Below are 27,521 nucleotides of genomic sequence, written 5' to 3'. Positions count from 1 at the left end.
AAAATTTGAGAAATTCTTTGTGAAAATGTAAGTGGAAATTTGACGTGTAACAAGATGATATAGGTAAGGGGCTGATCATAATTATCCAAACATGAGATGATTTTTTTCGTAATTTAAATTGTGAAAATTTACCATGCATTATAGTAAGCATTCGAATCTTGAAATAGGAGTTGGAAAAGAAAAAGGAAAAAATGATTAAAATAAATGAACTTGGCAGCCTCTGCTACACGATCAAATTCAAATTAATTAACTTCCAAATTAAATGTAGCTATTAGCTAGTGGCGTATGTCTGACTTTTCTAATTACAGTTTTCAGTTGATCAAAAAAGTGAGATTTATTTTCAGTTGCAACGTTTATATGTAATGTATGTATGTATGTAACCGTCTCGGAAGAACACCATCATCATCATCATGGTACTAACAGATACAAACGAGCCCATCCCACTACTGCCACTAGGCCTCCCTTCTTCTTCGCCGCCGGACAACGACGGCGACGCCCTCATTCCCGATCATTCAGTCAACTCTACCCCTAAAAGAACTGGTTTTTCTTCTCTCTCCCTCCCTCTTCCCTCACCATATAGATACATATACATTAGTGGTTGATTGATTCGGTACGTATTTTAATTTGGCAGGTAATAAATGGACGGCGGTGGCGCACATCATAACCGGAGTGATTGGGTCCGGCGTGCTGTCTCTGGCGTGGAGCATGGCCCAGCTCGGCTGGATCTGGGGCCCACTTTCCATGCTCTTCTTCGCCGCCGTCACTCTCGCTTCTACTTTTCTCCTCTCCAATTCCTACAGATCTCCCCACCCTCTCTACGGTTCTGTCAGGAACAGATCCTATTCTGCTGCCGTTAAATTCAATTTAGGTTTTTTTTTTTTTTTTTTTTTTTCAATTGGTGGGAACCTGTTAGTCTTGTGTGGTTGTTTCTCATCTTGATATACACCTGTCATAACAATAATATACGCAGTTAGTTATATACATCTAACATTGCAATCAATGTGAGATAAATATTCGAATTCTTCAAAGGGGTGAATTTGGAAAGTTTCTAGATGGTTGGGTATTTAGTTCTAATTTGTTCTTGCCCAATTGGGAAACCGAAGCAGAATGAGAGGGAAAAATTAAACCCAATAGCAAGAAAGTAGATTTAGAAGGAAATTCAAGTTTTCTTGATTATTACGGCTATTTCGGCCGTGTTTTGACAGTATTTTACATTGCAGGAAAGAAGAATGCTTGGATATGTGAGCTGCTTATACAGATGAATCTCTACGGGACAGGAGTTGCGTATACTATTACTACTGCTATCTGCATGAGGTGTTCTAAATCCCACCACTACCATTTACCACTTTTAAATGTTCGTTATTACGACTTTGATTAGTGAAATCATGAATGCGTATTCATTACCCGAATTATGTTTCTTGATTCTGATGATATACAGAGCAATACAGCAATCGAACTGTTATCAAAAGCACGGCCAAGATGCTCCGTGCGAATTCGGAAATACTTCGTACATGCTGTTATTTGGAGCAGTTCAAGTATTCATGTCTCAGATACCTGATTTCCATAGCATGCAGTGGCTTTCTGTAGTTGCTGCAATCATGTCCTTTGCGTATTCTTCCATCGGGTTGGGCCTCGGAGCTGCAAAAGTCATAGGTACTACTACTTAATTCAAATAACAGCTAGAAAATGTGGACCCTTTTCTCGACTTCTGCTTCGTATGTGTTCTCTAAATGTACCGTATTGCAGGAAATAAAGCGATTGAAGGTAGCATAGATGGAGTTTCTGCTTCCACTTCGATACAGAAATTGTGGCGAGTCTCTCAAGCGGTTGGAGATATTGCTTTCGCCTATCCGTACTCCATGATTGTTCTTGAAATACAGGTAAAAACGAAAAAATGGCAAAAAGACTAACTTTTTGTAAATGTAATATAACTTGCGGAAATGTGTAGGATACGTTGAAATCACCTCCGTCAGAGAGTCGGACCATGAAGCAGGCATCGGTAATTTCAATCTGTATCACCACATTCTTTTATCTCAGCTGTGGAGGCTTTGGATACGCAGCCTTTGGAGATCAAACGCCGGGAGATCTTTTGACTGGATTCGGAACTTCCGGGCCACTCTGGCTAATCAACTTTGCTAATGCCTGCGTTGTTCTTCACTTAATCGGAGGCTATCAGGTCAGTCTATCTCAAATTAAAAAAATAAAATAAAAATCGAAGGCTGGAATGTTCTTGCCGAACCAACTTACAAAAATGTTTATTATTAGGTGTACTCTCAACCATTGTTTGCCACGGTGGAGAAATGGCTGGCCGAACAGTTCCCTCGAAGCTCGTTTATCAACACTAATTATACTCTGAAACTTCCGTTAGTGCCAGCTTTGAGTTTAAATCTCGAGAGGTTGTGCTTCAGGACAGTGTACGTGGCATCTACAACAGCTGTTGCAATGATTTTCCCTTACTTCAACCAGGTTTTGGGGGTTTTGGGAACCATCAACTTTTGGCCCTTGTCCATATATTTTCCGGTGGAGATGTGGCTGAGGCAGAAAAAGATAAAACCCTGGTCGACCAAGTGGGTCGTTTTCAGGGGCTTTAGTGTAATTTGTTTCTTACTAAACACGTTCATTTTTGCGGGGTCGATAGAAGGGATCATAGCAGCTCGTTTCAGCTAGTAAAACGGTTCAATGGAATAGAATTAGGCATACCACAGATCATATACAGCAAAAAGCAAGAACCTTGGTTCTAATGTACACTGAATTGAAAGTAAAACATGGCATCAATTGATAGCCTTTTTATTGTTATAACAATCATCATTGAATTTTTCGACTTAGCGCAAAATGGTTTCAGTTTGTAGGTGAACTCAATTAAAGAAAGAGTAAATAAAATCACTGTAAAAATAGTAATTATACATTATTACAGAAACATGAATACAAATATATCAAATTATATCTACAGTGTGCGTTCCTGTTATATCCTCGAGGGGAGATGTTTTAAACACTGTATAACATCAAGCAAAGTATGAAGATGAAGAAGATGTATCAGCCAAAACCTGCAAATATCCATGATAATAAGCTTGTTAGTCAAATATTGCCATACAAGTAAATTGTGTGGTATTAAAGGCTAAATTGGTCATGGAGACAAACCTCAAGTTGCTCTTCGGTGAACGAGTCTTTATGTACATTCCATGTATCTGCATGGGTGCGACGGAATTCAGCAATTGCCTTTGTAACCGTAGATTTCAGGGGTGATGGCTCAGACACGAAACGAGCCAGCAAAGTAACATGCTCAGGCAACCAACTGGAAGAAAAAAAATTCAGGTCAACACTTTAGGATGTGTCATAAGCTAATGCTGAAAATAGAGGAGTGGTGCAAAGTGAAACAAGATATTTAAGACAAATGCACAAAGATTATACAATGTTCCGCTTTACGAGGTGTGGCATAGTAAAACAAAAACTATATATACAACTTGAAGTTCCATCTTTAGAAATCTAAGGATGATTGATATGTTGGAAGTTGAATTTACCTGGGCATATCGTAAGGAACCGAAAGTACACAAGCTGCCAAAGCAAGTATTGAACCGTGTACAGATGCAGCGGGCAATGCAGAAACTGTGCTTCTGTAACGGAAAATGAAGTAATACTATGTAAGAACACGTATGATGGTTATACTAATCTCCAAATAGAGCAGGGACAGACCACAGAATACTCAAAACCTTGCTATAATTGCAATCGTTGGACACTAACAACGATTCCCACTAATCAATACATGGTGGGGTCCATACAGGAATGAATCGATCATTATAACTATCTCCAACTCGAGCAAATTGAAACAAAAGTGAGGGACACAATCTAGAACGGATATCTCAACATTGCTTAATGGTTCCAGATCATAAGGTATTTTTCTTTTCCTAACAAACACCTTATCAGATAAAGAAGCTGACAAGTGTTTACAATGTTCTCTAAAGAGAGAACCAGAAGGAAGGAGGGAGTATTGTAGGAGCAATTTTGTGGCCTTCAGACCGGGAAGCACCTAAATATTCAACAGGGACTTAATGACTAATACAAATGCCAGCAATTATCCAGAATAGAACAAGCACTTGTTTTATAAGTTGATCACTATTCACGAAAATTAATCAGAATGGAGACCAAGATATATAAAAGGTCAGAAATAAAAAACCTGTGCTTCCTTTTCTTAATTAAAGCAGCGGCTTGCTCATAAGCTCTCCGCCGAAAATCTTCAACCAAGTCTTTATCCCCACCCTTCATCAGCCCTGCTAAAACTGCAGCGGCATGCTCCCTTACCTGAACATTTTTTTTTGTGATGAATGTTAGTACCAGATATCTTGTGAAAGTACACCCTTAATAAAGGGAGAGAAATTTTAATATACGAAGATTGCAGTGTCCACAACAAAAAATAGAACTCATATCATATCGAACAAGGAGCAGTTTGAAAGCATTCCATTGGTATTTGGTAAGAAAGCCCCATTTGATAGAAAAACTTGCCTCTAGTTGGCTGTCTATTAGAAGCTTCTCTACAGCTAGCCAGATATGCTGTTTATCCATGTTTGAGAGAATAAAATCATGCCTGCAGGAAGATGGCAAAGAACTATGAGATATATACTGTTGCTTGACCTTTAAAAAGACCCAAAAAATGAGCCTAAACTAACATTGATTTAGCTTATCGAAATACAAAAAATTACTAGCTAATGATACTAAAACTAACAAACGAGATATCTTACATTAGTAAGAGCAAGAGCACAACAATATCTTTGCTACAAAGTATTCGTCACAGATATACAATCTTGCATGCCAAAAAAAATTACTAAAACAATGAAGCAACTTAGAAATACAGCCAACCCGAAACCAAATAGGATACCTGTACATAAAACTTCTCAGAAATGTTAAAGTTGCAGATCGAGTTCTCCAATTGGGATCGTTGGCTAGAGAAAGAATAATAGACACAGCTTTCCGTAGATGAGGCTCCCGAGTAACCCTCCATTTTAGCAATTCAAAAGCAGCCTTGGCCAGATTTGACAGATCTTTATTTGATGTTTCCTGTAAAAATAAAAATTAATACGTAAGAGGTCCCAAGACAAAGATCCTTACTCTGTACAGAACCTTCAGGACATCAAAGATGAAGATCAGACACATGAAAGACACGGATGGATTACCTGTAAAGATATAACTGGGTACAGAAGTTCAACGAGAACATCCAGCAAAACTGAAGATCTTCCAGACTTCAAGGATGATATGATAAAATGAAACAACTGCACATCGAGAAAAATGGAGTAATTTTACTGTGGCCAAGTAACACCGAATAAATAATAATTCCAATATGCATTGACAAAAAAGTACCGTTTCCATCCATTTAATGTCGTCTTTAGAATGGTCACTTGACATCCCATTTTCAGATAATTTCTCTTTTGGAATCTCCAAAGCTTCTGACGCACTGACATTTTGTATCTTAGTTACCAGTTCAGAAGCCCGCTTGACCAAGTATCTGTCCCATGATCTTGCAGGTGTTATGTCTGCGTTGCTGGCTCCGCTTTCATCCGAGTGGTCATTACCAAAAGAGGCGCAAAGTCGAAGGTTTGAACATAACACAGAAAGGGCAACACCAATTGCTTCTCTTACCTACTCAAACATCAAACAAGGGTCATTAAATTATGATGACAAAAGGAAAATTTCAGGAAGTAATAAAGATCCTAACGAGTTGGATTCTCCTCATCGGAACACCAGAAATTTGACTTTAGAAACTATTCGCATTCAAACATATCAAAATAAATAAAAATTTCAAAACTACAAACAGAATAATACATGCTGGCAGTCATACTATAAAAGGACACATTTCATTAAACCTTCAAAATTACTCATCTCTGGAATTCACAAGCCAAGGAGTTCAACAAGGACATTGAGCACAGTTTCAGATACTGAGTTGTCCAGAAGAGAAAATTGCAGGAGAATTTGATAAATGTCATTCACAAGAAAAATGAAGCGAGAAATATGCAAATTTAATCAACCTAGAAGAGGAAAATGGGAACATCAAATATCCAAAAGGGCAATTCTCATTCCAGAAACAATCACATACCAACTCAATTCCAAGATAAACAATAAACATCAAATGTCACAACCTTATTTAGGTACAGGAACCTTTGGCAAATCAGAGAAAAGACATCAAAACACTACTTCCTTCCAGTGCAGGGATGGAGCCAGGGATTTTAGTATAGAGGCTAGATTGGATCATTAAAAATTTGATTTTATTTTTATCATATTATTATAGATATATTTTTATAATTTGTTTTTAACTAATTGTTGACAATAAATATAAATATAAATGCATACATTATATTTATAAATTCCCATACCTATCAAAAAATAAAAGTTAGCGATGCTAAAACAAAGAATAATAAAAGGAATTCATAATATCAAAACTTTACAGATTGCAAAACTAAAACCTATTTATTTTATTTTATTTTTTTATTTATGAAATAACGATTTCCTAGGCTATAAATAAAGTAAGAAATTTGCAATAGAACATAATTATTAATTATGTACATAAATTTGCTTACTTGTGCAGAGGAGTGACTCATGTTACTCAGCAACTCATCCAGAAGATTATAATGAACCAGGATTTCAGATTCAGGCATTCCCACAGGAGATACTTCTATGAGTATAGCTGAAAGAAAAGTATAACGCTTGGCAACTACAGAGGTAGCAACTATTTGAGGTAAAGGTTTCATCAGGCAATCAATTACTTTATGTCTCAGGAGGGGAGCCCCGGTTCCAGATTTTCCCTTCCCAGTGGCTGCATAACGAATACTTGCAGCCCACTCTGGAATAGACTCCACAGAGGGGGCATGAATAATATTCTGCAACTGGACCATCATCCAGCTGTCCCATGCTTCTGAAACACCAAGCACATCAGAATGCAGCACCCCAGCAAATGCTTCAGCAGCAACACATTGCTTTGACCTCTCTTTAGCATCCACAAACTCCTCTAGAGCATTTTTCAAAGCCAGTAAAACAGGCATGCCACATTCCTGAATCAGCCTTTTAAAGATCCGTGCAAAGTTCGAGTAAAATGTATCACTCCCGAATAAAGATATCCAACTTGGAGTACGAGGCCATGAAGCAGAAAAATCAAAATAGAAACGAGTAATCGATTTGTCCGCAAAACTCTGCAAGGATGAACTTCCATAATGTCCTCTGGAAGACCCAGTATCCATGTCGGTGATAATATGAACATGAGAAAGACTATTCAAAGTATCACTAAAAAAGCCTTCTTCCTGAAAAATACTACTCAAAGCTTCTTCTAGAGATGACTTGGGATCTGCCTGCAAACTTCCCTGACCATGGACACGGTTCTCTGCTGAAATTTTGTGAGGTGACTCTTTCAGAAGAGTGTTTAAAGCAGAAATCGCTAGTAGTCTAGACTGTGGAAGTTGACTTTTCAGATTCTTCAGAAAGTGACCTGAAATTGTCAAATTCTTAACATGGAAGTATTGCAAGTCCTTCAAGATTGCTTAACAGACATGCAGTGTATGATTTATAAGTGGACTAAAAACAATCATGCTAAGTTTAAAACATGCAGAAATGATATTATCAAATAGGCTTCAATGAGATACCAGCGATTTCACTGAGAACTTTTGCAGGCACATTTGGGTCATTTCTGGATGCCATAGCCAGCAACAGCAGAACTCTATTAGCCATTAAATTATACCTGAAAATGGGCCCACCTGAAGTTAGGTCAATGCTAAAGTACGTAAAATATCCCCATTTGTGCGAATCTAGATACACAATCATGGATAGTGGAAGCCTGGTACTGCACATTAATCTTTTGTATACCACGGCGGATGACTTTCACTAGAAAACGCATTCCATTTAGTTAAAATGAAAGTAGCATCAGTCTACAAAAAGCAGTAGAGAACAATCTTACCGCCAATGCAAATTGGAGGTCTCAAAACTCATAGACCCGATTTCAGCAACCAAACCTGCAAAGTCAGTCCCATCTGCTTGGCTTGGTCCCCCGAAAATGCTTCTCGACAATCCCGCAAAATGGATATTGTACTTGACAAAAAGCTGTTACATAACATAATTTTAAACATGTAGCAACAGGTAAACTACAGCAGAAGATACAGGGTGTTCCAAAAGAAACTTGCAAACTCGGGAGTGAAGGGAGAAATAAAATCACTGAATCACGTATCTTACCTCAGTAATTGCTTTCTGAGCTTTTTGTGATTCATTATGGGAGCTTCAAGTCAAGAGCAAATAAATAAGCCACACCTATCATTTACTTCAACACTTATCTGAAACAAAGCTATGGGTAAATGATAAAAGAAACACTACCTGTATAAAATTCCAAGAAGGAATGACGAAAGAGCCTTCCTATCCTGGATTTAAGAGAGAATGAGAAGAAAATTAGCAGAACTCACAGACATCAGTTCAGAATACCTAATGTAAGCAATTTCCTGAAGTGATACCGTTGTTAAACGCTTCAGAACAGTTTGGGATGAAAGTACTGCACAAGAACCTAAGACTACATTTTCTGGCAAGCTTGGGTTTCTAAATTTTTCAGCAAGAGTTAGCACACACTTTGAAATTGTTGAGGGCCATCTTTTCATCATCTTCAGGATACTTTTTGCAGCAAGTCTGGGGACAAAACCAATAAATTTATGATACATATAACCAATCTTACCACAAGAAAAAGTGAGGTCAGCACTGGCCATGTGCATCGCATGCATGATGCTGCCCATTCATTCACACTCAGAGTGTTGACTGACTCATAACTAATGAGTCTTAGTATTCTTCTCACATAAATAAACAAAAACAAAATAAAGAAGCACATTTTTCCATGCAAAAAACATACACTTAAACCTTAACCCCAATATGACAGCTAAACAGTAAGTTGAAAAAGCAATATCATGGAACTAAAACAATGACTTCATAAGAGCATAAAGAAAGACGTTTTCCTGACGGAGCATAAATTTATCAAGATAAAGGAAAAGATAGAACATCGTTGATTGCACTTAGAACTAGCCAAGTCTACGCCAAGCGCATGGATGAGACTGTCTGACCACTTCGATACACAGGTTTTTAAACCACACCATCGCAATAAAAAGCTAAAAGGAAAGGAGAAATTTGCCGGACTCACCTTCTAACTGTTTCATAACCATGCAAAGAGAGACAAAGAAGATCGTCCATTAAAAGAGTCACTTGGTCTGATGGAAACGTATTCCCGCTCATGCGGGACAAATGAAATGACGACTGCGACGATCTCCAAGTATTATGCATATAAGCTTTGTCTATAAGTGCCCACCTAGGCCTACAATAGAACACCTTCAGCACCATCAAAGTAACTGATGCATCAATAATATCAAACTGAAGAAGTAATAGGTTAACTTACCTTCTTTTTCCTTCTGAGTGAGATGACACGATAAAATTAATTGGAGGCTCTATAATAGCTGTAGATTCCAGCTTCCAGGCCTGCCTATGATTCGACCACTCCTCATATTCTGAACTGCCTGCAAGGTCATGCCGAAGAAAGATTAGAAGGTCCGGTTTGGAATGAAAAGAGTAACATCTCTATATAAGGTATTCTTACCATAATTTCCTAATGTATCGATTACACGAATGAGAAGCAGCAGCAAAATGCTATCATCAGACTTCTCCTTCAACAAATATCTGTGATATGACGACAGTGTGATTTTTATTAAGCTACCACTGCATATGATGATAAAAGCATAAAGCACAGAAGGAAATCAATTTTACTTGCACGTCTCGTGGATAACATTAGCAGCTTTTTGTCGCAATTCTGAGCTACCAACACGTGAACCTGTTGCCCCAGCAATCAGAAAAGGAGAAAAGCTTGCCTCTTTGACCATTCCATTCTCAGAGGATGGACTGAAGTCAGGTAAACATGATAAAACACCTTGCAATGAAGAGTCTACACGTAGAAGAGTCACTTTCAAGTGATCTTTCTCATCGCCTTTGGCATTAAAAGTGCACATTAGTCAGTCAATAAGATTGTAAGTAAAGTAAAACATCTATAAACAGCCTCCCAAACAAAAATTGGTATATGAGTCCGAGGGAGAAAAAAATTGAGCTCAAAAAGTGTTTGGAAATGAGCAACCAAATATACCTGGATCAGAGTGAATTTTGGATTGGCATATAGTTAGCAGGTCATCTAACGCAGATTCAAAGTGAAGCTTTAGAAGCTCATTTGCAAACTTAATTTCGTCCTCTACAGGAACATGCCACTTCGGTCCTATGACTGGCTTATCAATCGAGAAATCTTTTGTATCAATCCAATTCTCTAATGAAGCAGAAAAAGGATGATGCATAACACACCTAAGAAGATATAAGAATTAGCCACAAATGAGATATGCCCGTGCGTGCGGGCATAAGAACATATATGCACATGAATATACTGCATAAAGCATGTGAATGAATTGTGTCGGAAATCAATAGAGTTAGGCATACTTGTACTGATCAATAGGATAATAGTGGACAAGGCTTCCTAAAAGAGAACGAAGAACGTGATCACCAGCTCCATTAATCTGCAAAAAAGTTGAAGTCTCGCATTTTATATTTTGAACCTTAGCAATAGCTCAAATTACATCTAAGGTTTGGGATTTCCATCCTCAGGGACACAAATATTAAAAATACATTAATCATAGTCAAGTCACATTGATCTAATTAGCATGGATACCGCACTGACATTACTTTTTCAACAACAATACTAATCCAGTAGGTAATTCAAATAATGGATAAAAAAAATATTTGCCTGATCGGCAAATTAAATTTGACATAAGTTTCTTTGTTATGTACTTAACAGGATCAAGAAATCAGTCATCCTTTGAACATCAAAACAAAGAATATGGATATTTGAATCAACAGACATATCCTCCATCAAGAAGATAATGTACCCTTAATTATGGAGATTCCATCAATACTACCATCTGGATACAAAATACCCATCCAAACACCAAATGCTAAATGCAAAAGAAGTTTTCTATAAGGGCTGCTTCTTAAGGTAACCTTAAGTACAGTAATATTTTTTTCTTCTATTGACTTGACAGCTGCACCATGCAATCATAACTTGTGTGATTAAGTTATATATTTAGGTACTCAGCTCTTAATATAAAAAGAATTTGGTACTCTAATGTACTAAATTTCAGTTGCAAGCCCAAAGAAATGCATACGACTACCATATCAAAGGAAGATTCTGATAGTGGAGCAATATCAACATCATATAAGACTAGCATCAAAAAGAGTCGGGCCAATATATATGTGAAAAAGTTTCATACACCTCCTACAGATGCATAAGATGCACATATACAGAAGAACTAGATTGGATAATCAAGTCAAACAAAGCAGAAATAAAACCTTCCAAGATGTCGAATCAAAGGCAGAAAATATCACTTCTTTGAATTGTTCCCTGTAGTGCAGTAGTGCCGGACCTGCATAACTGATTGCAACTGAGAGTACTTTCAACTGATACCCAATAGCTGTTTCAAGAGCTGGAGATATGGTGGCTTTTTCCTACACAAAAGAGCTAAAATTGATAGAATATTCTAGAAGAACTTAATACTGCAAGGCCATTTACAAGAGGAGAACCTTTTTTGAGGATGAGGCATTAGAATTTGCGCTACATCCAAAACCAGTGGTGGGTGTTGCTTTCAAAGAGGAAATAACTGATTCCAACATCGGTTTGATAAGTTGAAGAACTGCCTCCTGGGGATTTGAATGAACACAAGCACAACAAAGCAGTCCAACCTCTGCAATTGCTCCAGGAAGAATATTTGTTGTGACGAACTTGGAAATTTTTTTAAGTGCCTGTTAAGGTAATATACGAGTTCATAACATCATTCCCAGCCAAACTAAATACACCAAAACTAAATGTATTCCTATTGATATATCGTATACCTGCTTGTAGAGTGAATCTGAGAGCCTTCCAAGCAATATTTCCAGCATACAGAAGTAGTATGGGCCATCCTCCACCAGAAAAGTCCCTGAACTTGATGGTGAAGAAACGCCTTCATTCCTGCAGCAAGACTGACTACTTAGTCCCAATTTCTTGACCTAAGAGTTGTCATACACCACCACCAAATTGTGTACATGAAGCAATTTAAGATAGCAACAAAACGAAGGATAAAATATCTGATTACTGCTTACAGAACACTACTAGGTTCCAAATGTTGAAGTAAGGAAAATAGTCGACAGAAGAACTCATCAAGCCATTCTGAAAAGCGTAATGATGGGATTAGTGAACCCTCATTTATATTATCATCCACGGTAGACATCTGCAAATAGAAGATGGTGAGCTAAATACAAAATTATCAAGCATTGCTAAGCATATGTCTTGGGTAAAGAGTCTCACGTTAGAGAACAAAGAACCAAGCAGTTGCATGGTTGCCAAGGTTTTGGGTGGATCATTAGCATCCATACCAAGTAATGCATTGGATAAAGAAATCATCAGTAGATCAGCATATGAATTCAATCCACTGACATTACTTGAATCCATAGGCAAGGCCGATAAAGAGGAAAAAAATAATGATCTTCCAGCAAATGCTATAGAGGTCACGGCAGTCTTCAACTGGTGAGTAGCTGTCATCTGATTCCACCATCAAGTCAATTTTCCAAGAAAACGGTCAAATAATAAAACAGATAAACTACATTCACTCACATTACCAGGTTTGATAAGAAAATCTTTCGCATTTCAATGATAGGCAAACAGCAAGTAAGAAATAAAAAGTTCTTCAAAATAAAATCTCTCAAACAATAAACTTACCGTCTCCAAAGCCATGTGGAACCTAGAAGCCAGAAAGGGCAGAACCAAGGAGGGCTCCACATACGACAAAATAGAAGTTGCAGCTGCAACTGTTTCAGAGAGCTGGTCATTTTTGCTGTACTGGCCACGATCAAGTAGCTTCAGTACAGTATTCACAAAAGAAATCCTGTCAGACTGTGTCATGAATAGTCCAGATTGCTCATCGATATCTTTGATCCTGAAACAGTTTCTTCTTTTAGAAATTGTATCAACATATTGAGGTTTAATTTATTTGCGAGATCTCTTACAGTTGCTCATGCTGCAAGCGTTTCTGGAAGATATTCACCAAGTGAAACAAGAAACGCTCTAACGAGTAAGTCCAGCGGCCACCATTTGAAGGATGGTAATATCTATAATAATAGAAAGAATTCTGTTATAATGAAAACCAAGACTCCAAACAAAGTAAACGGTGGGATAAAAATGGTAGAAACAAACTGCTCCAAGAGGTTGGCCAATTTCTCGAATTGCCCTTGCGCTGATCCACCAGATTTTAATAGATACACCTGCATCGGCAATCAGATGAAGTGCAACCACAATTTGAGTATAGTCCATATATTTTTTGGTGGATCAACTACTAGGCAGTAAATGCAAATCTTACAATTGACTTAGCAATGGCTTTCGATGGAGTGACAGTCCGATTTGCAAACAAAAATCTCGTGTTTCCTGGAACATCTATAGAGAAAGGATATGATCCACTCCCATTAGCCACGGGAACCTGATATGTCACACATTCACAACATTTATAAAGAAGTTCCATAAATGTAAAACATATTGTTTGAAGTATTTTTCCTCCACAGCATAATTACTTTCAAATTCAACTTCAGGCCTTAAGTTCGTAGTTTGATAAGTAGACTGACCATGACAATTTTTTTTATTACGAGGATAGAGGGATGACAAACTTTTAAACACATTAGTATTATTCTTCAAAAGAGAGTCATGGTCACAAAGAGTGCTGAGGGTGAAGCACATATCCCGAAAGTCACATTGCATCATAGCTAAAACCAATAAACAGCAACAAATGGAAATCCAGAGATTAAGTCATCACTTGGAAATCTTATTGCTAACAACTGCTCATGACATAGTATTCATATTCAAGTTGCATTCTTTTTTCTTTCTTCTCTTTTTTGGCTCCAGCCGCCAGCTGCAGCCGTTGGAAGCCTTATTTCATGGAGACTATTATACAGTGAACCTTCTATAAAATTCTCCGTGAAGTTATATATCACTGTTAATTTGTAGATTATGCGATGGCAGTGAAAATTCTCAGCTTAGACTGGAGAAAAAGTGAGAGACTAGACTGCATAAATCTCATCAACAGCCACATCACTTTAATAAACACAAACTTACCTCAAACATATTCAAGTAGATATTGAATAGATCTGGCAAGAACCCTTCCCAGTCAATGAAATTGTAGCTTTTTATGACACGGGCAGTGATTGAGGCCCATTGGCTGTTCCAAAACTGACAATTTGGCATTGAACCCCAATGATCTAAGCAAATTTTAATCCATTCACTGGAACAAAGGCAAGAAATCAATTCACTGATGAAAGCAGCATAAGTGCATCAGATGAAGAAATTATAGAAAACACTGGCATTCCTTACTGATGAAAGAAATCCTGATTATCAAAGTTCGTTGGGAGAAAAAGTCGCACAAATCCAGCACCTTCAAAAGAAGCATTATGCCATGGGTTCTCCAATAGAGATCTGAAAAATGATTACATCCACGAAAAATGTGTGTTAAACTAATATTTCGGATGACAGCCGTATAACTCCCTGAGAAAAAATTATTATGGGCAGAAGGCTGGAAATGAGCAAGGAAATCTTACCAGAAATCACGTAATGGATGCTTTAAGAGTAAGTGCAATATTTGGATGGAATAATATTACAATGAGTAGATAAATTTGATACATAGATTAACTAGTTCATCCACACTCAGAAATTCGAATAACCAAAAAGGCAAAAACAGGTAATATAAAAGCAATGTAAAAAAAGTCAAAAATGTTGCTCTGAGTGAGCATGAAATGATGAGAGAGAATAACAGAAAAAATGGACAATGAAACCGGAAAAATTATTTATGATATGAAAATATACAAGTTCCATATTAAATGACTATTCATTTTTCAAAAAAATTAACAACAAAACACTTCCGACAAAATTATTTAGTACTTAAGTATCATTATACAGCTTACTGGTCAGTATTCTAGAGAAGTAATTAAGCATCATTATTTTTATTTTATTTTTTACTGAATGAGAAAGATACCTGAATTCAGACCATATTTCAGAGGCAGAACCCGGAGGAAAGAATCTTCGGCAAGATCGAACAAGGGAAGTAACTGTTTCAAAATGTCGTTGTCTCAGTCTCCACCCTTCAGGGCCAGTATTCCTGGATCAGAAATCAAAATCTAACTTATATGCATATTTTTAACTAAATACAGGAAACAGTTCACATGGACGTCAAAGAGCACTAGATTCCACAGCCATATCAAAGTTAATTCATAAGCGCGCCACTTAGAGAATTCTACCACTTTTTACTAAACTACGCAGTACAACTGACCTTTCCGACAAGGGTTTGCCATAATGAAACACATAAGAACATGGACCACTTAATGAATCAAGCACCCAGCTCACGTGCACGGCCAACGCTCATGTAAGAAAGCAAAAATATCTTATCCAGGACATGTATATGCAAACTGAATGTATCTAAATCGACCTCTTAACTCAATGTAACACTACAAATAGCATGCAGCAAAAGTCCTAACCCGCCACGTAACATTTTTTATTCAGTTTGAAAAGTATGTCCAAAGAGTTATTTACAAAAGAAAATAGTATACTGAGCGTTGAAGAACAAGGAAATAAATGTCAGATAAATGGAGTTCACCTTGTAAAGTGCGTATGGGTCAAAATATTGTACAGAGGCCTCCACTGAACCTTTAGGGATAACTTTTTCCTGTATTTATTCAACAATTTCACTAGAATGCTTCCCCATCTAACCTAATCAGACAAATAACACAAAAACTCAGACCACATAAAGAAAAGTTACCTTCACGAGGAATAGGCTAAACCAAATAATAACCTGAGCATATAGCTTGTTCTCTGATATCTGAAACAGTTGCAGTCCAACTTCTACAATGTCCGAGACATCTTCAATGGATAGCTCACTTTTCGCCTTCACAAAACTGTTCAATACGATGAAGAATAAACCTTAATTAAATAAAGAAAATGTGCCAGGTGCCAAACTACTGGTCAGTAAGAAGAAATTATTTAAACAGACTCACTGGTTGACAAAAAGAAGGAAAAAAATAGATGTGCAAACAACCATAATAAATTCTTTAATCGAGATAAGAAGTACTATTCTACATTAGCTACAAGCCACTTGGATAATTTCCAAACTATCTCAAAGAGCAAAATAGAAGCCCCTTCATTAGAAAAAAGTGGAGAAGTCCATCCAGTTTTCTACTTCACCGTACTTGGTTGCTACAATAGAACAGAGTGGACAAGCCCAAACCACAGGCTGTTTCAGTGTCCCACTCCTGTCTCATAATTCCCAACGATCACCGTGAAGCCTCGGCAAGTAAACAACAAAATCTCCCTATTCCATCCCATTTCTACCGACTCTTATCTAAGCCCACTCGTGATCCCCTTCCAACACAAAACCATGACCAGCATTCAAAACCACCCATACCATATATCCATTCTCCTCCAGTACCTTTGGCTTACACCCTCCACCATCTCCAACTGAGGTCAAAGACCTCACACAGCATCATGAAGTGAATCCAAGAAAACAATGAAACAGAAATCCGATAATATATAAGCTATAATTTCACCACACATTTTTTTTCTTTGCATAAAATAAAAGAGGGAAAAAGTTAAAATATCGGGGTAAGGGAAAGGCATGGCTCCAAGGATTTCACCATCTCCAACAGTAATTCCTTACAACAAATCATATCAACTTGACTCCATAAAAATCTTGTTTCCGCATGATTTCGGTTGATATAATAAGCATTCATGCATGTAAATTCATAGAACATAAACTGCATATTTTTTTCTATATAATGCAGTCACTCGCTCAACAAATTAAACCTCAACTTTGCATCACTGTCACACTATCAGACATCACTAACTACTGGAATTAAGTAATCGAATAGGAAACAGTGCAACAATTTTATCAAGTCAAAAAGAATGTTAAGTTTCACCCTTGGTTGAACTTTGAAACTGTTATTAATTTCAAATTTGCGAATAATGGATATGATTCCCGACATTATTTGGTTCGTTGGAGCAGGTTGTTTCTTATCTGATCGACTACTTCCTCACTTGTCCTGGTTTTTGCAAACAAACTTAAAACGGAATGGCCACTCAACTCATCCTATATGTAAACAATCTCAAAAATTCTAACCATTCATAACAACTCCATAAAAGAGATGGAGGAAGTGAAGTAAAAAAAAAAAAAAAAACACGAATTCAAGTAAAATTCACTACTTTGAGGAACTCGATTATGAAAATATCGAATGCAAACATAAATTGAACGACAAATTAAATCCAACGTGCATAAAGAATAAGTAATATCAGTAAAAAATACTTAACAGATCAATAACGGAGACCCATTTGAGAGTAGAGTAAACGGATTCGGGATCGTCGGGGTTGTAGGACTCCTTAACGGACTTAACGACTCCGGCGAATGCCTCCTTCTCCCGCTTCGTCTCCTCCGCCACGGGCGGCGGCAGCCACGCGTTGTACAGATGCATTGGGTGCAGTAAATTTGATTGCGGATGATGAGAAAATAAAGAAAAGGGGGAAAATCAAATAGCAAAAGCAAACCCCTCGCAGTGTGCAAAACAGAAATTGGGCACTGTTGTAAAATCTTTGGGGTATAGAAATAAATATTTATTTATAGATACATATATTTGTGTATGAATGTGGGATTTAAAGTCTTCGTTACTTTCTTTTTGGACAAGAAAAAGGAAAGAGAAAAATATCAATCGTGGCTATGGAATTGAGATCGACGGTGGTGGGGAGGGGTTAAAATTGGAAAGTAAAATATAAATGAGATTTACAGCAAGAAATTTGGTTGATTAAAATCGGAAAGTAAATACAGATTGGGTAAGTAAAATGGAAAAGTGAATATAGATAGAATTTACCGCAATTAATTTTGTTGACTTTTATTTGGAGAAAAGACGCGTTTTGTGATGATGTGAGGCATGAGGTACGTGTTTAAAAGCGTGTTTGTTTGGTTAGCCGGCTGAACTTTACCACATGGTTATGGGCCTTTGGCTAAATGCGATTTATGGGCCTGTGGCCGAGTGCAGGCCTAGTAACTTAGAGCAGCCCACCCATCTTTAAAATGGATGTGGGCTAAAACAAATGCCACTTCTTTCTCAATTTAAAGGGTAAATTACAACCATTCCTGATGTATGATCAATTTACGAAAAAATTCATTTTTTTTGGATAATTACAACTATGATTTTTTCTTACATCTCCACTCTTATGATGTCAAATTCAACATAATCATCTAGATTTCGTGGAATGTGCTCTAGTTTGTACTCGTTTTCGTATAAAATACAGTTTCTGATGCACCACATTCTGATATATACAAGCCAAAAAACACATATTATGATCATCTTGCTTCAAAATGTGGAGTTCGAATGGAATAAGGCGGGGTACAAAAGTGATAATATTCTATATAATCTTGAAGATTCCACTAAATTTGAAACCGCATGGGTGGACGTGTAAGAAGATTTATAGTTGATGGGTAATTATAATTATCCAAACATGAGGGGGATTTTCGTAATTTGACTATACCTCATGGGTGTAGTTGTAATTTACCCCAATTTAAAATACGGTGATTGGTAAATCACGGTCAACACCTAAGGTAGTTTCAAGAGATATTAATGAAACTATATTTTGACTTTTTTTATAGAAAAAAAAAAGTAGGAGATTATGAAAATGCAAAAATGAAAATTGAAGGGAAAATTATAGTTTTGTCCCTTAAGTTGGCACCGATTTCACATTTGTTGTCTCCGTGTTCACAAAAAACACATTTGGTCCATCATGTTTCAATAATTTGACATACTTTGTCATTTCCCATCAATTATCCTTTAGTCCGTCAGGTAAGAGAGTGATGAATACATGCTTGGTTTCCGTAGTAGTAACGAAAAATTAACAAAAATGACCGAAAATGTTAAATTGTTGAAACATGAGGGGTTAAAATCTGTTTGTTGATAATTTAGGGGACCAAATATGAAATTGAGGTAAACCATCCGGGCAGAAAATGTAGAATTATTAAAGGATCTATCTGGCAAATTTGACCGTTGGGTGTCTCCCAAAATATGACCGTTGCCACTCCAGGGTTTCTTCTCCGTTTAAATATCTGCAAACACCCCTCTGTTTCTGTCACCATATCTATCAACAGCAACAACTCTTTCTCTCTCAATCTTCAAGCGCTAATATCTAATTATTCTTTCGATTCTTTCGATTTCTTATTTTCCGCATTTAATTAATTAATTTATTTATTTATTTTTCTGTACTGTGATCTATTTTCCTCACGAGAAAATCCCCAAATACATCAATGGCGGAAATGAAAGACGCTCACATCGTAGAAATTCCAGTAGACGAAGAGCACCACCAGAAACTCTCCTCCGCCTTGCAAACGATCTCCGCCATCCAGAACCACCCATTGGCGGAGATCTCCCAAAGCTCCGGCCACCTTTTGCTCCTCAAGCTCTGGCAGAGAGAAGAGGATATCTCCGGCCGGAGAATCTCCCGGAAGGAATCCAGAAAAGACGCGGTCGGGAGAGAGATCTTCCAGCTCTGCTGCTTCTTCTTCGTATTCCACGGCCTATTCCTCACGATCCTGTTCACATCGTCCTCCTCGGTGGCCGGCGATCGGTGCCGAAAGTGGTGGATCCCTTCGATTCTGTCGCTCTGCACCTCCCTCGTGATTGTGTTCCTCGTTCAATTGAAGCTTTGCAGGTACTGGAAAGTGGATCGGCAGTTGCAGAGGGATCGGGCCGAGGGCCGGGCCCTGACCAGGTGCATTCAGGAATTGAGGATGAAAGGTGCCAGCTTCGATCTGAGCAAGGAGCCGTTGATGAACGGCAAGAGATTGAAGAGCTCGAGCGTCGAGATCAAATGGAGGCCGCTCACTTGGTGCTCGAATTATAGAGTGACTGTTTTTATTTTTTGTTTTGCAGGTTTAGTGTTGCCCTGCTGCAGATTCATCCTCTGTGCTTGAAGATGATTCATCAATTGAGCTGCTGCTTTTTCTCAAACCCTAAATAAATGGTAAAAGGAAAAAAAAATCAGTTACATTTTGTGAATCAAAATGCTTAGATTCTGTTTTTTATTTTTTTTGCTAATGATTTGAGAATTTTGAATTTCAGAAAGATGTGGAATGGCTACTTGTATTGGTTCATTTCTTTACAAGGGGAATGAAGCTCTCTTGGTCCGATTGTTCTATTCTCCATCGACGAAATCACGAAACGACAACACGAAAAGCTCTATTGGTCCGATTGTTCTATTATTCTCCATCGACGAAACCACAACAACGCGTAAAGATTAAACGCGCGTTTTGTTACCAGTTCCAAGTGCCGACAGACGAGAAGAAGAATTGTCTCATTGGAGTCGAAATGTGATTTATTGCCTATGAGCAGACATAGAAACACTGCTTGTGTTGTACTGAAGTTTTTTGTATACCAATTTTATGATCAGAATTGAAAATCCGCTGTAAATTTTGCACAATTCTTATAGCAAATACAGTTGAATCTCGATAAATTAATAATTTCTCGTAAATAATAATTTATCCCGGTGGTCCTGACTCACGTATTCAATTATTAGATCGATAAATTAATAGAATTTTGTAAAGTTCCCGAATGCCCGTATTAATCCATAGAGGTTTAACTCTATGTTTCTTCCAATTTGAGAGTTTGTTGTTTGGGTAAGGATTTCATTTATGCTGGGATATGATTTGCCAGGAAATACTTTAAAATCACAGATTTTTTGGACTTTTGCTATTATTAAAAGTTGCTTCTGCTATAAGTTTTTTATTTTTATTTTGATAAACACTCAATTAAACAAGTTTTTGATTGACTAATCAAATTAAATTTGTATTTTTCAGAGTTTACTTGTAAACTGAGACTAATCAATTACAAAATAAATATGAAATGAAATATATTGAGTCAACCTCCGAAATACATGGAGAAAAAGGCTACACCGTGGCCAATCCGTATGATTGTGTTCCCACTTGCAAAATCTGATTAATCAAAAGTAACATCACAAATCACAACCACCATTCTCCTTCATGTACGCTATTATTCATTGGAGATTATTATTTATTTATTTTGACAAAATAGAAAAGGAGAATTAAATAAAGTAAAAAAGAAAAATGAAGCATCAACTTCAAGAAAGGAGATTGAACAGTCGACAAAGGAGGCCCCATGATTGAGGGCCAAAACCAATGATGGTTTGATGACCACTTTAGGCACCTGTTCTTGTTGCACCACAATAAAGTTTCTTCATATACAGTGAAAGTGGTTTGCCTTTTTCCAATAAAGAAGTTCACACTTCACCATTTTTCTCAATTTATTAAAATAAATTAACATGGTGAAAAGAAATCACAAAAGTTGTAGCTTTTTGTAAAAATATTTTATTTTCTTTGGGACTTTTTTAAATGTTTAAACTCAACAGCTTGAAATTACACAAAACGTTGGTCGATTTATGATTTTACATTTTAATTAGGGACCCAACTCGATTTATTTACAAGGTTCTCAACGGGCTTTTTCAGATGAGTTTTCGTGAATTTTCATGAGTTCGAACCCAATTTTAGACGGCAAATATTCGACCTTTTGAATAATGAAAAAATGGAAATAAATTTGGCTCATATTAGTTCGTTCATGCGTTCTGGAATCGATTGGAGTGGAATGATGAATCTATTTCTTCGTAGAGATTGATCGGATCTATGAGATTACAACGAGAAGAGCACTAAACTGATAGATGTTACAATCTGAGACTAATATTCCATTTGAATTTCCCGTGTGTATAAAAACTCGAGCTCGTGAGATCGAGTCTAAACTTTTATTCAGTTTGTATATGCGACATTTAAGTGAATGTGTTAATCGGGACACATTAAATGAAAATTAGAAATATTGAAATAAAATCAATTAATTTGAAGTGCATTCCAAAAGAATAGAATTTTCATAATTAATTTTGAAAATAATTAGGAGAATTTTTTTTTTTTGAAATCCTAATTATATATAAAATATTATTTTTAGAATTCAAAATGAAAAATAAAATGATGACGAGGTTATTATGTTTCAAAAAAATCATTTGAGGCGGTAATTAGTAAATATGGAAAAGTATTAACTGCCCTTAGTGCTGAGTCAGCACCAACTGGCACCGTAGTCCAGCTGTACACACCAGTCATTCTCAACATCATCAACAGCAAAGTCCTCTGAACTATAGGGTCTCTCTCTCTCTATTCTCTCTCTCTCTCTCTCATCACTTCAATAAATACATGGCCCTCCTTTCACATTTTTCCTCCCCTTGTTTTACTGCCTTCCTTTGCTATTTGCTCCACCGACTCACCGCCTACTAGTTATTGAGTTCAGCACAGTTAAATCGCTGGTGGTCAGATCTGACGGCCGTGATCGTTATCTTCGCTGCCGGAAACGATGTCGTCCGGAAGGTACATGGCGTACTCACCGTCGCCTTCCGCTCCTCACTCTCCTCACATCGGCGTTTCCGCGGCCGGGAGTCTCCGCGCCGCTTCTGCTCTGGCCGAGCAGGAAAAGTAATTTTTTAATTTTTAATTTTTTTGTGATCCTTTCCTTTTATATCTTTCAATACAAAGAGATTTAGGTATATACTGAGATCTTGCGGATTTTGGTATTTGTGTTGTTGTGGTAGTCAAATGATTAAATCTGTGAATTTTAAGTTGGCGATGGATGGATATTGATGAAGTTTAATTTATTCCTTATTCGTTTTTGATAGAATCTTCTTATTAGAATACACGGGATGTTGATTTGCAGTGTAAATTCTGTTCTCTTGAATTCTTAGTGTGTCATTTGTGAAACTGGAATTGCTTTTGTTGGACTATGTTGCTTTTTGATACTAAGAATCTCTGCGGATCTTTACGATGTCTGAATGTTTTGTCTGTCTCTAGATTGATTCCAAGCTGGATGCAGCTTAGATGTAGTAAATGAAAGTTCTGTTCGGCCCCTTAAAAAACGTAGATATATTAATAGCATCATGAAAGCATCTTTTTGTTTTCATCTCAGGAAAAAGCAAATTATCTTTGTTTGCCTTTTTAAATATTATGATTATCAAATACCTTAATGATTCTCTGATCTTAGAATCACCTTTTGCACAAATTATGGAGATGTAACTTTGTTGCAATTAATGCTAAGAATGTTTATGATTGCAACACTGACAGGTATCTCGCAGAATTGCTGGCTGAACGTAACAGTCTTGGTCCTTTTATGACTGTGCTGCCAAATTGCTATCGATTGCTGAATCAGGGTGAGTTTATGGTTCAACATATCTTAAGTCTCATGTATAGCAATAAAGAACTGCTCTGTTGAGAAAATTAAAAGTTTTTACTTTTCGATGACACTAGAATACCTTCATACATCATATGTGGTCCTGTCTGATAGTATTGGAGCTACGGTGTCTAACTTTGAAGCTCATTTCGTTCTTATTTAGAAACCATGATATGTCGTATTTGATATCTTGTGTTATGCGATGGATGAAAATTATTGAGTGAGAGATAGAGGGAGAGGACCGACTGTTGGATATGGGAAGATAACATATTGTTGATGTACAATTGGCTTTTTTTCCATTGATACATTCTCATGCTCGTGTGCTATGTGTGGATTTGTGCTTATGCCCCAATTGCTCACCCCATACTGCATTATGCAGTGTGCTTAGGGAATTTGCTTGCTTTACAAAATTTATATTGGCTCTTTAGATGATTTTGGTAGCGCTGATTGAATCCCTATTAATGGAGTCAGTTGTTTGATTATTAACAAGAAACACTTAGGCATAAAACTGCAAGAATTTGCATCATATACTCCGTCTGAAATTCTGAATTAAGTTGTTGTCATGGTCTTTGGAAAAAGGAAAGCTGTGTGAAAAAAAAGACTAATTGATTTATTTATAATATTTAGTCTCTGTATTTGCATATTGATCCTGACATTTGACAATAATTTTAAGGTTTGCATTTTGTGTAGTAACTTAAGCAGAGGCCTCTTAGAAGGATGCTCTGCTCAGTTTTTATATCAAATGATAAAGGAGATGCATCCACTGAATTTGCTTTCTATTTTCCCTTGCCTTTTTACTTTTCCTGTGTATACTGGCACCCTTGGTGGTTTCCTCGGGCTATGTAAGCACCTTTATGCTAGTACCTGTCTAGGTTAAAACTGCGCTGTGTACTTTTTTTCTTTCTTCCCCTTATTGGGTGTCATATGCAGTGCTAACTACAGAGTTTTGGGCTATAATACGGTCCAATTAAGAACTTCAGTAATATATTTTGGGCATTCCTGATGGTATTTGTTGAACATTTTTAACTTCACTAGATCTCCTTTCCTTTTCCAGGAGTTTAACTAACATGTTTAACAGCCCGTACTGTGTCCATGTTGTGGTGACTGATCGCTAATTTCTTAACCAATGCTAACTGGTACATCTTATTCTTGGAAATTGAACTTTTTGAAGCAGAAATAGTGCGTGTAACTACACTGTTGGCGAGTGCATCAGTTTTAGAACAAAGTGGGCTTGAACATGCTAGCCCCCTGGCTTCGGGAGGAATGTTTTCAAATGGAGGAGCTAACGTGAACAGATGGGCCTCACCATTTCAATCAGAAGTATGGATACTAACCATTAACATAACTTGTTGTTTGATCTAATTCTTTACTGTTTTCACTGCTCTCCAACAAAATCTTTATTTCCATCCTAACTTTATTGTTCATTTTGATGATTTTCAGTTTAACTTAACATGATAGTAGTTTGACACTAACAACTCTAAGAATGACATATAGAGTTAGAGCAGACACAGAACTTAACTTATATAGTTAGATTTGCGCTATCTTTTGCAATGATCTGATACCCCATATGCGACTTATGTCAACCGCTTTCAGCTTGTTAACATACATTAACATGTTAGAAGGTATAACTCTAATCTTAGGTATAACTCTAATCTTATTTGGAGGATATTAATTTGATTTTGGTATTCGAGTCTCTAATCTTGACTTCTAACAAAGTTCTTAACCTGTTCATCTGCTAGTTAAGCATTGTAAATACTTCAGATATATAAACTGTAATGGTTTCTGAGAGTTGATAGCAATGCCAAAAAGTTCTCCTGTGAAATCTGTTCTCTTAGACGTGTCTTTTGCTTGTACTTGGATATGTTCCATTGTCTTGTTTCATGCAGCTCTGCTCGTCAGTTCTTTCAAGATGCTTTCGTGTTTTTTCATTCTGTTAGCCCCATTCAATTCAGAAACATTTCAACTAGTGGCGTTAAATGTAGAGAGAACACACGAGGGAAGGGAATATCTTTCAGCTGTTCTAATGTTTTATTTCCTCAAAATATGTGGAATTATAATATGCAGATGTCAGGTTTGATGCAATCATCTAATGCACAGAACTGGCTTGGTTCCCAAGGTAGTTCATCAGGTCTCATAGTCAAGCGAACAGTCAGGGTTGACATTCCAGTTGACCAATTTCCTAATGTACTAATTCTTTACCAAGTACTGCTTTTCATGATGTGTGATTCTTAGCTACTGTTAATTTCACATTATTCTATGTTTGGTATTGCAGTATAATTTTGTCGGGCGCCTCCTCGGTCCTAGAGGGAACTCTCTGAAGCGAGTCGAAGCAACTACTGATTGCCGTGTTCTAATCAGAGGCCGTGGCAGTATTAAGGATCCAACAAGGGTAATTCGAATTTGGCCTATTATCATTGTTTCTTCCAGATTTATAGGACGAAATAACACCCATCTGAAAAGAACATTAATTTTTTCAAAGTTCTTTATCATTGCATGCATCCTCTATCATTCTCTGAAATTATTAATTTCAGAAAATGCCCTTCTCCTTAAAGTACTTCTTTGCCTGTATATGAATGACTGCAATTGAATGAACTTATTGATACGATACAAGATAGACTCACTTGTTCACTTCTTCATTATGCTGTGTTTATATTTAAATCCATGGTTGTTCCAGTTAATGTTTATACTGTTCTCGTCATTTTTTTCTCCAAATAGAGCTGTAACATCCGAATGTCCTCGGTATTCAAATAGAAACTCCTCCTAATGCTTACCTAGTCAGCACTCTGATTGAATTCCATAAATTTGATTTGGATTATTTCTCTTTCGTTAGTAGCCTTCCCTTCAATTATTTTTGTCACATTGAACTATAACTTATTTTTTACACTAGCTGCAAATTGCTAACGATACAAGCTTGTATATTTTTTGAATCTAAAAGGAAGAGATGATGAGGGGGAAACCAGGATATGAACACCTTAACGAACCTCTTCACATACTGGTTGAGGCAGAACTCCCAGTCGACATAATCGACGGTCGTCTAATGCAGGCACGCGAGATACTCGAAGATTTACTCAAGCCAATGGTTTAACTTCTACCCACCGTCCAAATTGCCTTTCTTTAGCAATATAATATATATTCCCATTTTTTAAATTCTCCATTTCTCATCTCGTAATATCTTAATGCAGGATGAATGTCAAGATTTTTATAAGAAGCAGCAGCTAAGAGAACTAGCTTTGCTTAATGGCACACTCAGGGAAGAAGATTCTCAAATGTCTGGTTCTGTTTCACCTTTCCACAACAGCCTCGGAATGAAGAGAGCTAAAACTAGGGGGTAAAATATTTCGGAGCTTAGCTTATATATGTTCGTTCGTCTCTGCATGTGAACCAGGAGTTCGCAGTACACAGGTTCTGATGTGCCAGCCGATCGGGGCACTGGTAAACTGTCGAGTGCCAGTTCTTATCTGTCTCTATATATAATATGAGGTGTGCTTTTGTTTATTTATATACTTCTGGGCATTAGATTTAGTAGCGTTTGTTATCGTATTTAACGGATCCTTATTCCCGAGGGGTTTGATTTTGTATGGTTCCTAGGCAGTTTGATAGGGGTGGAATATTCTCTGAATATACTCTCTCTCCGACTACTGTCGTATTGTTTCATTTATTACAAGTTTGTGAGAAGTAAGAAGTGATTTATTGTAGTGCTACTGTGTGGAATTACGTCGAAAAATTTGTTTAATTATTATTTTCTGCTCCTTCGTGTAATATACGAGATTATCTTCGAACTCTGTGTTTATTCATTACTGTTGGTATATATTCTACTGTTAGCAACTGAATAATAATATTATTGCAGAGCAACAATGTTACAATGGTGAAGAAAATGATGAAGGGTCAGGATTAAAAACCTTGATCCAACGGATGTGATGGCCACAAACCTTAACACGTGCACTTTTTTTTTAATGTAATTGTATGACATGCAATGTATTTACTATTTAAGAACATAATATTCGGTGAGATCAAGGTAGATTTTCACCAAGGCCACAGTATACATATATAGAATTAGTCATTGTTTACTGATAACTAATATGTAGTAATTAACTAGTAATCAACTGGAAGAACAAAAAAATATTTACTAATTAATTATTAAATTTATTACTTGGCACGCCACGGCGTAGCAT

The 27,521-nt window shown here is 36.9% G+C and overlaps 4 protein-coding genes across 5 annotated transcripts; 3 read left to right on the top strand and 1 right to left on the bottom strand.

Annotated features, from left to right (window-relative positions):
- The first annotated feature begins 172 nt into the window (after positions 1-172).
- LOC105968651 (putative amino acid permease 7) lies at positions 173-2,818 on the top strand. The gene is made up of 7 exons (XM_012993282.2): positions 173-540; positions 632-868; positions 1,221-1,314; positions 1,439-1,653; positions 1,747-1,880; positions 1,949-2,176; positions 2,266-2,818. Exons 1-7 carry the CDS (start codon positions 411-413, stop codon positions 2,665-2,667), a joined length of 1,440 nt encoding a protein of 479 aa, XP_012848736.2. The 5' UTR covers positions 173-410; the 3' UTR covers positions 2,668-2,818.
- On the bottom strand, positions 2,753-17,995 carry PA200 (proteasome activating protein 200). Of its 2 annotated transcripts, none has more exons than XM_012993281.2 (35): positions 17,402-17,995; positions 15,894-15,996; positions 15,699-15,811; positions 15,081-15,203; positions 14,423-14,524; positions 14,168-14,333; positions 13,422-13,538; positions 13,259-13,326; positions 13,072-13,173; positions 12,785-13,001; positions 12,374-12,607; positions 12,169-12,296; positions 11,920-12,037; positions 11,611-11,829; positions 11,380-11,535; positions 10,474-10,550; positions 10,133-10,341; positions 9,763-9,979; positions 9,596-9,675; positions 9,398-9,515; positions 9,146-9,316; positions 8,475-8,643; positions 8,341-8,384; positions 8,203-8,245; positions 7,931-8,073; positions 7,620-7,714; positions 6,564-7,465; positions 5,350-5,628; positions 5,166-5,261; positions 4,871-5,049; positions 4,498-4,579; positions 4,172-4,296; positions 3,519-3,611; positions 3,139-3,292; positions 2,753-3,044 (listed from the first exon to the last, which is right to left on the bottom strand). In XM_012993281.2, exons 1-35 carry the CDS (start codon positions 17,560-17,562, stop codon positions 3,003-3,005), a joined length of 5,445 nt encoding a protein of 1,814 aa, XP_012848735.2. In that variant the 5' UTR covers positions 17,563-17,995; the 3' UTR covers positions 2,753-3,002. The 2 variants fall into 2 exon arrangements, with proteins under 2 accessions (XP_012848735.2, XP_088683624.1); XM_088827498.1 differs by having other exon boundaries at positions 15,699-15,806; positions 17,402-17,713.
- Positions 17,996-19,124: 1,129 nt separating this feature from the next.
- On the top strand, positions 19,125-20,587 carry LOC105969150 (RNA polymerase II elongation factor). Its single transcript, XM_012993893.2, has 2 exons — positions 19,125-20,098; positions 20,197-20,587. Exon 1 carries the CDS (start codon positions 19,383-19,385, stop codon positions 20,046-20,048), a length of 666 nt encoding a protein of 221 aa, XP_012849347.2. The 5' UTR covers positions 19,125-19,382; the 3' UTR covers positions 20,049-20,098; positions 20,197-20,587.
- A 1,689-nt stretch (positions 20,588-22,276) lies between these two features.
- LOC105968851 (RNA-binding KH domain-containing protein) lies at positions 22,277-27,128 on the top strand. Its single transcript, XM_012993527.2, has 7 exons — positions 22,277-22,601; positions 23,244-23,329; positions 24,524-24,669; positions 25,414-25,533; positions 25,622-25,738; positions 26,285-26,428; positions 26,532-27,128. The coding sequence occupies exons 1-7, from the start codon at positions 22,483-22,485 to the stop codon at positions 26,679-26,681; spliced, it is 882 nt and encodes a 293-aa protein (XP_012848981.2). The 5' UTR covers positions 22,277-22,482; the 3' UTR covers positions 26,682-27,128.
- Positions 27,129-27,521: the final 393 nt, after the last annotated feature.

Source organism: Erythranthe guttata, chromosome 13 (assembly GCF_056151865.1).
Source record: "Erythranthe guttata isolate IM_541 chromosome 13, IM_541, whole genome shotgun sequence".
NCBI classification, from domain to species: Eukaryota; Viridiplantae; Streptophyta; class Magnoliopsida; order Lamiales; family Phrymaceae; genus Erythranthe; species Erythranthe guttata.
The sequence above is the reverse complement of the archived record's forward strand: the minus strand, read 5'-3'. Positions and strand labels throughout refer to the sequence as shown.

Coding starts and splice junctions, on each gene's coding strand:
- LOC105968651 (XM_012993282.2), top strand. CDS start 411: ATGGTACTAACAGATACAAACGAGCCCATCCCACTACTGCCACTAGGC. Junction 1,881..1,948: donor TGATTGTTCTTGAAATACAG/GTAAAAACGAAA, acceptor GGAAATGTGTAG/GATACGTTGAAATCACCTCC. Junction 2,177..2,265: donor ACTTAATCGGAGGCTATCAG/GTCAGTCTATCT, acceptor GTTTATTATTAG/GTGTACTCTCAACCATTGTT.
- PA200 (XM_012993281.2), bottom strand. CDS start 17,562: ATGCATCTGTACAACGCGTGGCTGCCGCCGCCCGTGGCGGAGGAGACG. Junction 12,038..12,168: donor TTGGAACCTAGTAGTGTTCT/GTAAGCAGTAAT, acceptor GTCTTGCTGCAG/GAATGAAGGCGTTTCTTCAC. Junction 3,045..3,138: donor TCACCGAAGAGCAACTTGAG/GTTTGTCTCCAT, acceptor GGATATTTGCAG/GTTTTGGCTGATACATCTTC.
- LOC105969150 (XM_012993893.2), top strand. CDS start 19,383: ATGGCGGAAATGAAAGACGCTCACATCGTAGAAATTCCAGTAGACGAA.
- LOC105968851 (XM_012993527.2), top strand. CDS start 22,483: ATGTCGTCCGGAAGGTACATGGCGTACTCACCGTCGCCTTCCGCTCCT. Junction 22,602..23,243: donor GCTCTGGCCGAGCAGGAAAA/GTAATTTTTTAA, acceptor CAACACTGACAG/GTATCTCGCAGAATTGCTGG. Junction 25,534..25,621: donor CAGTTGACCAATTTCCTAAT/GTACTAATTCTT, acceptor TTGGTATTGCAG/TATAATTTTGTCGGGCGCCT.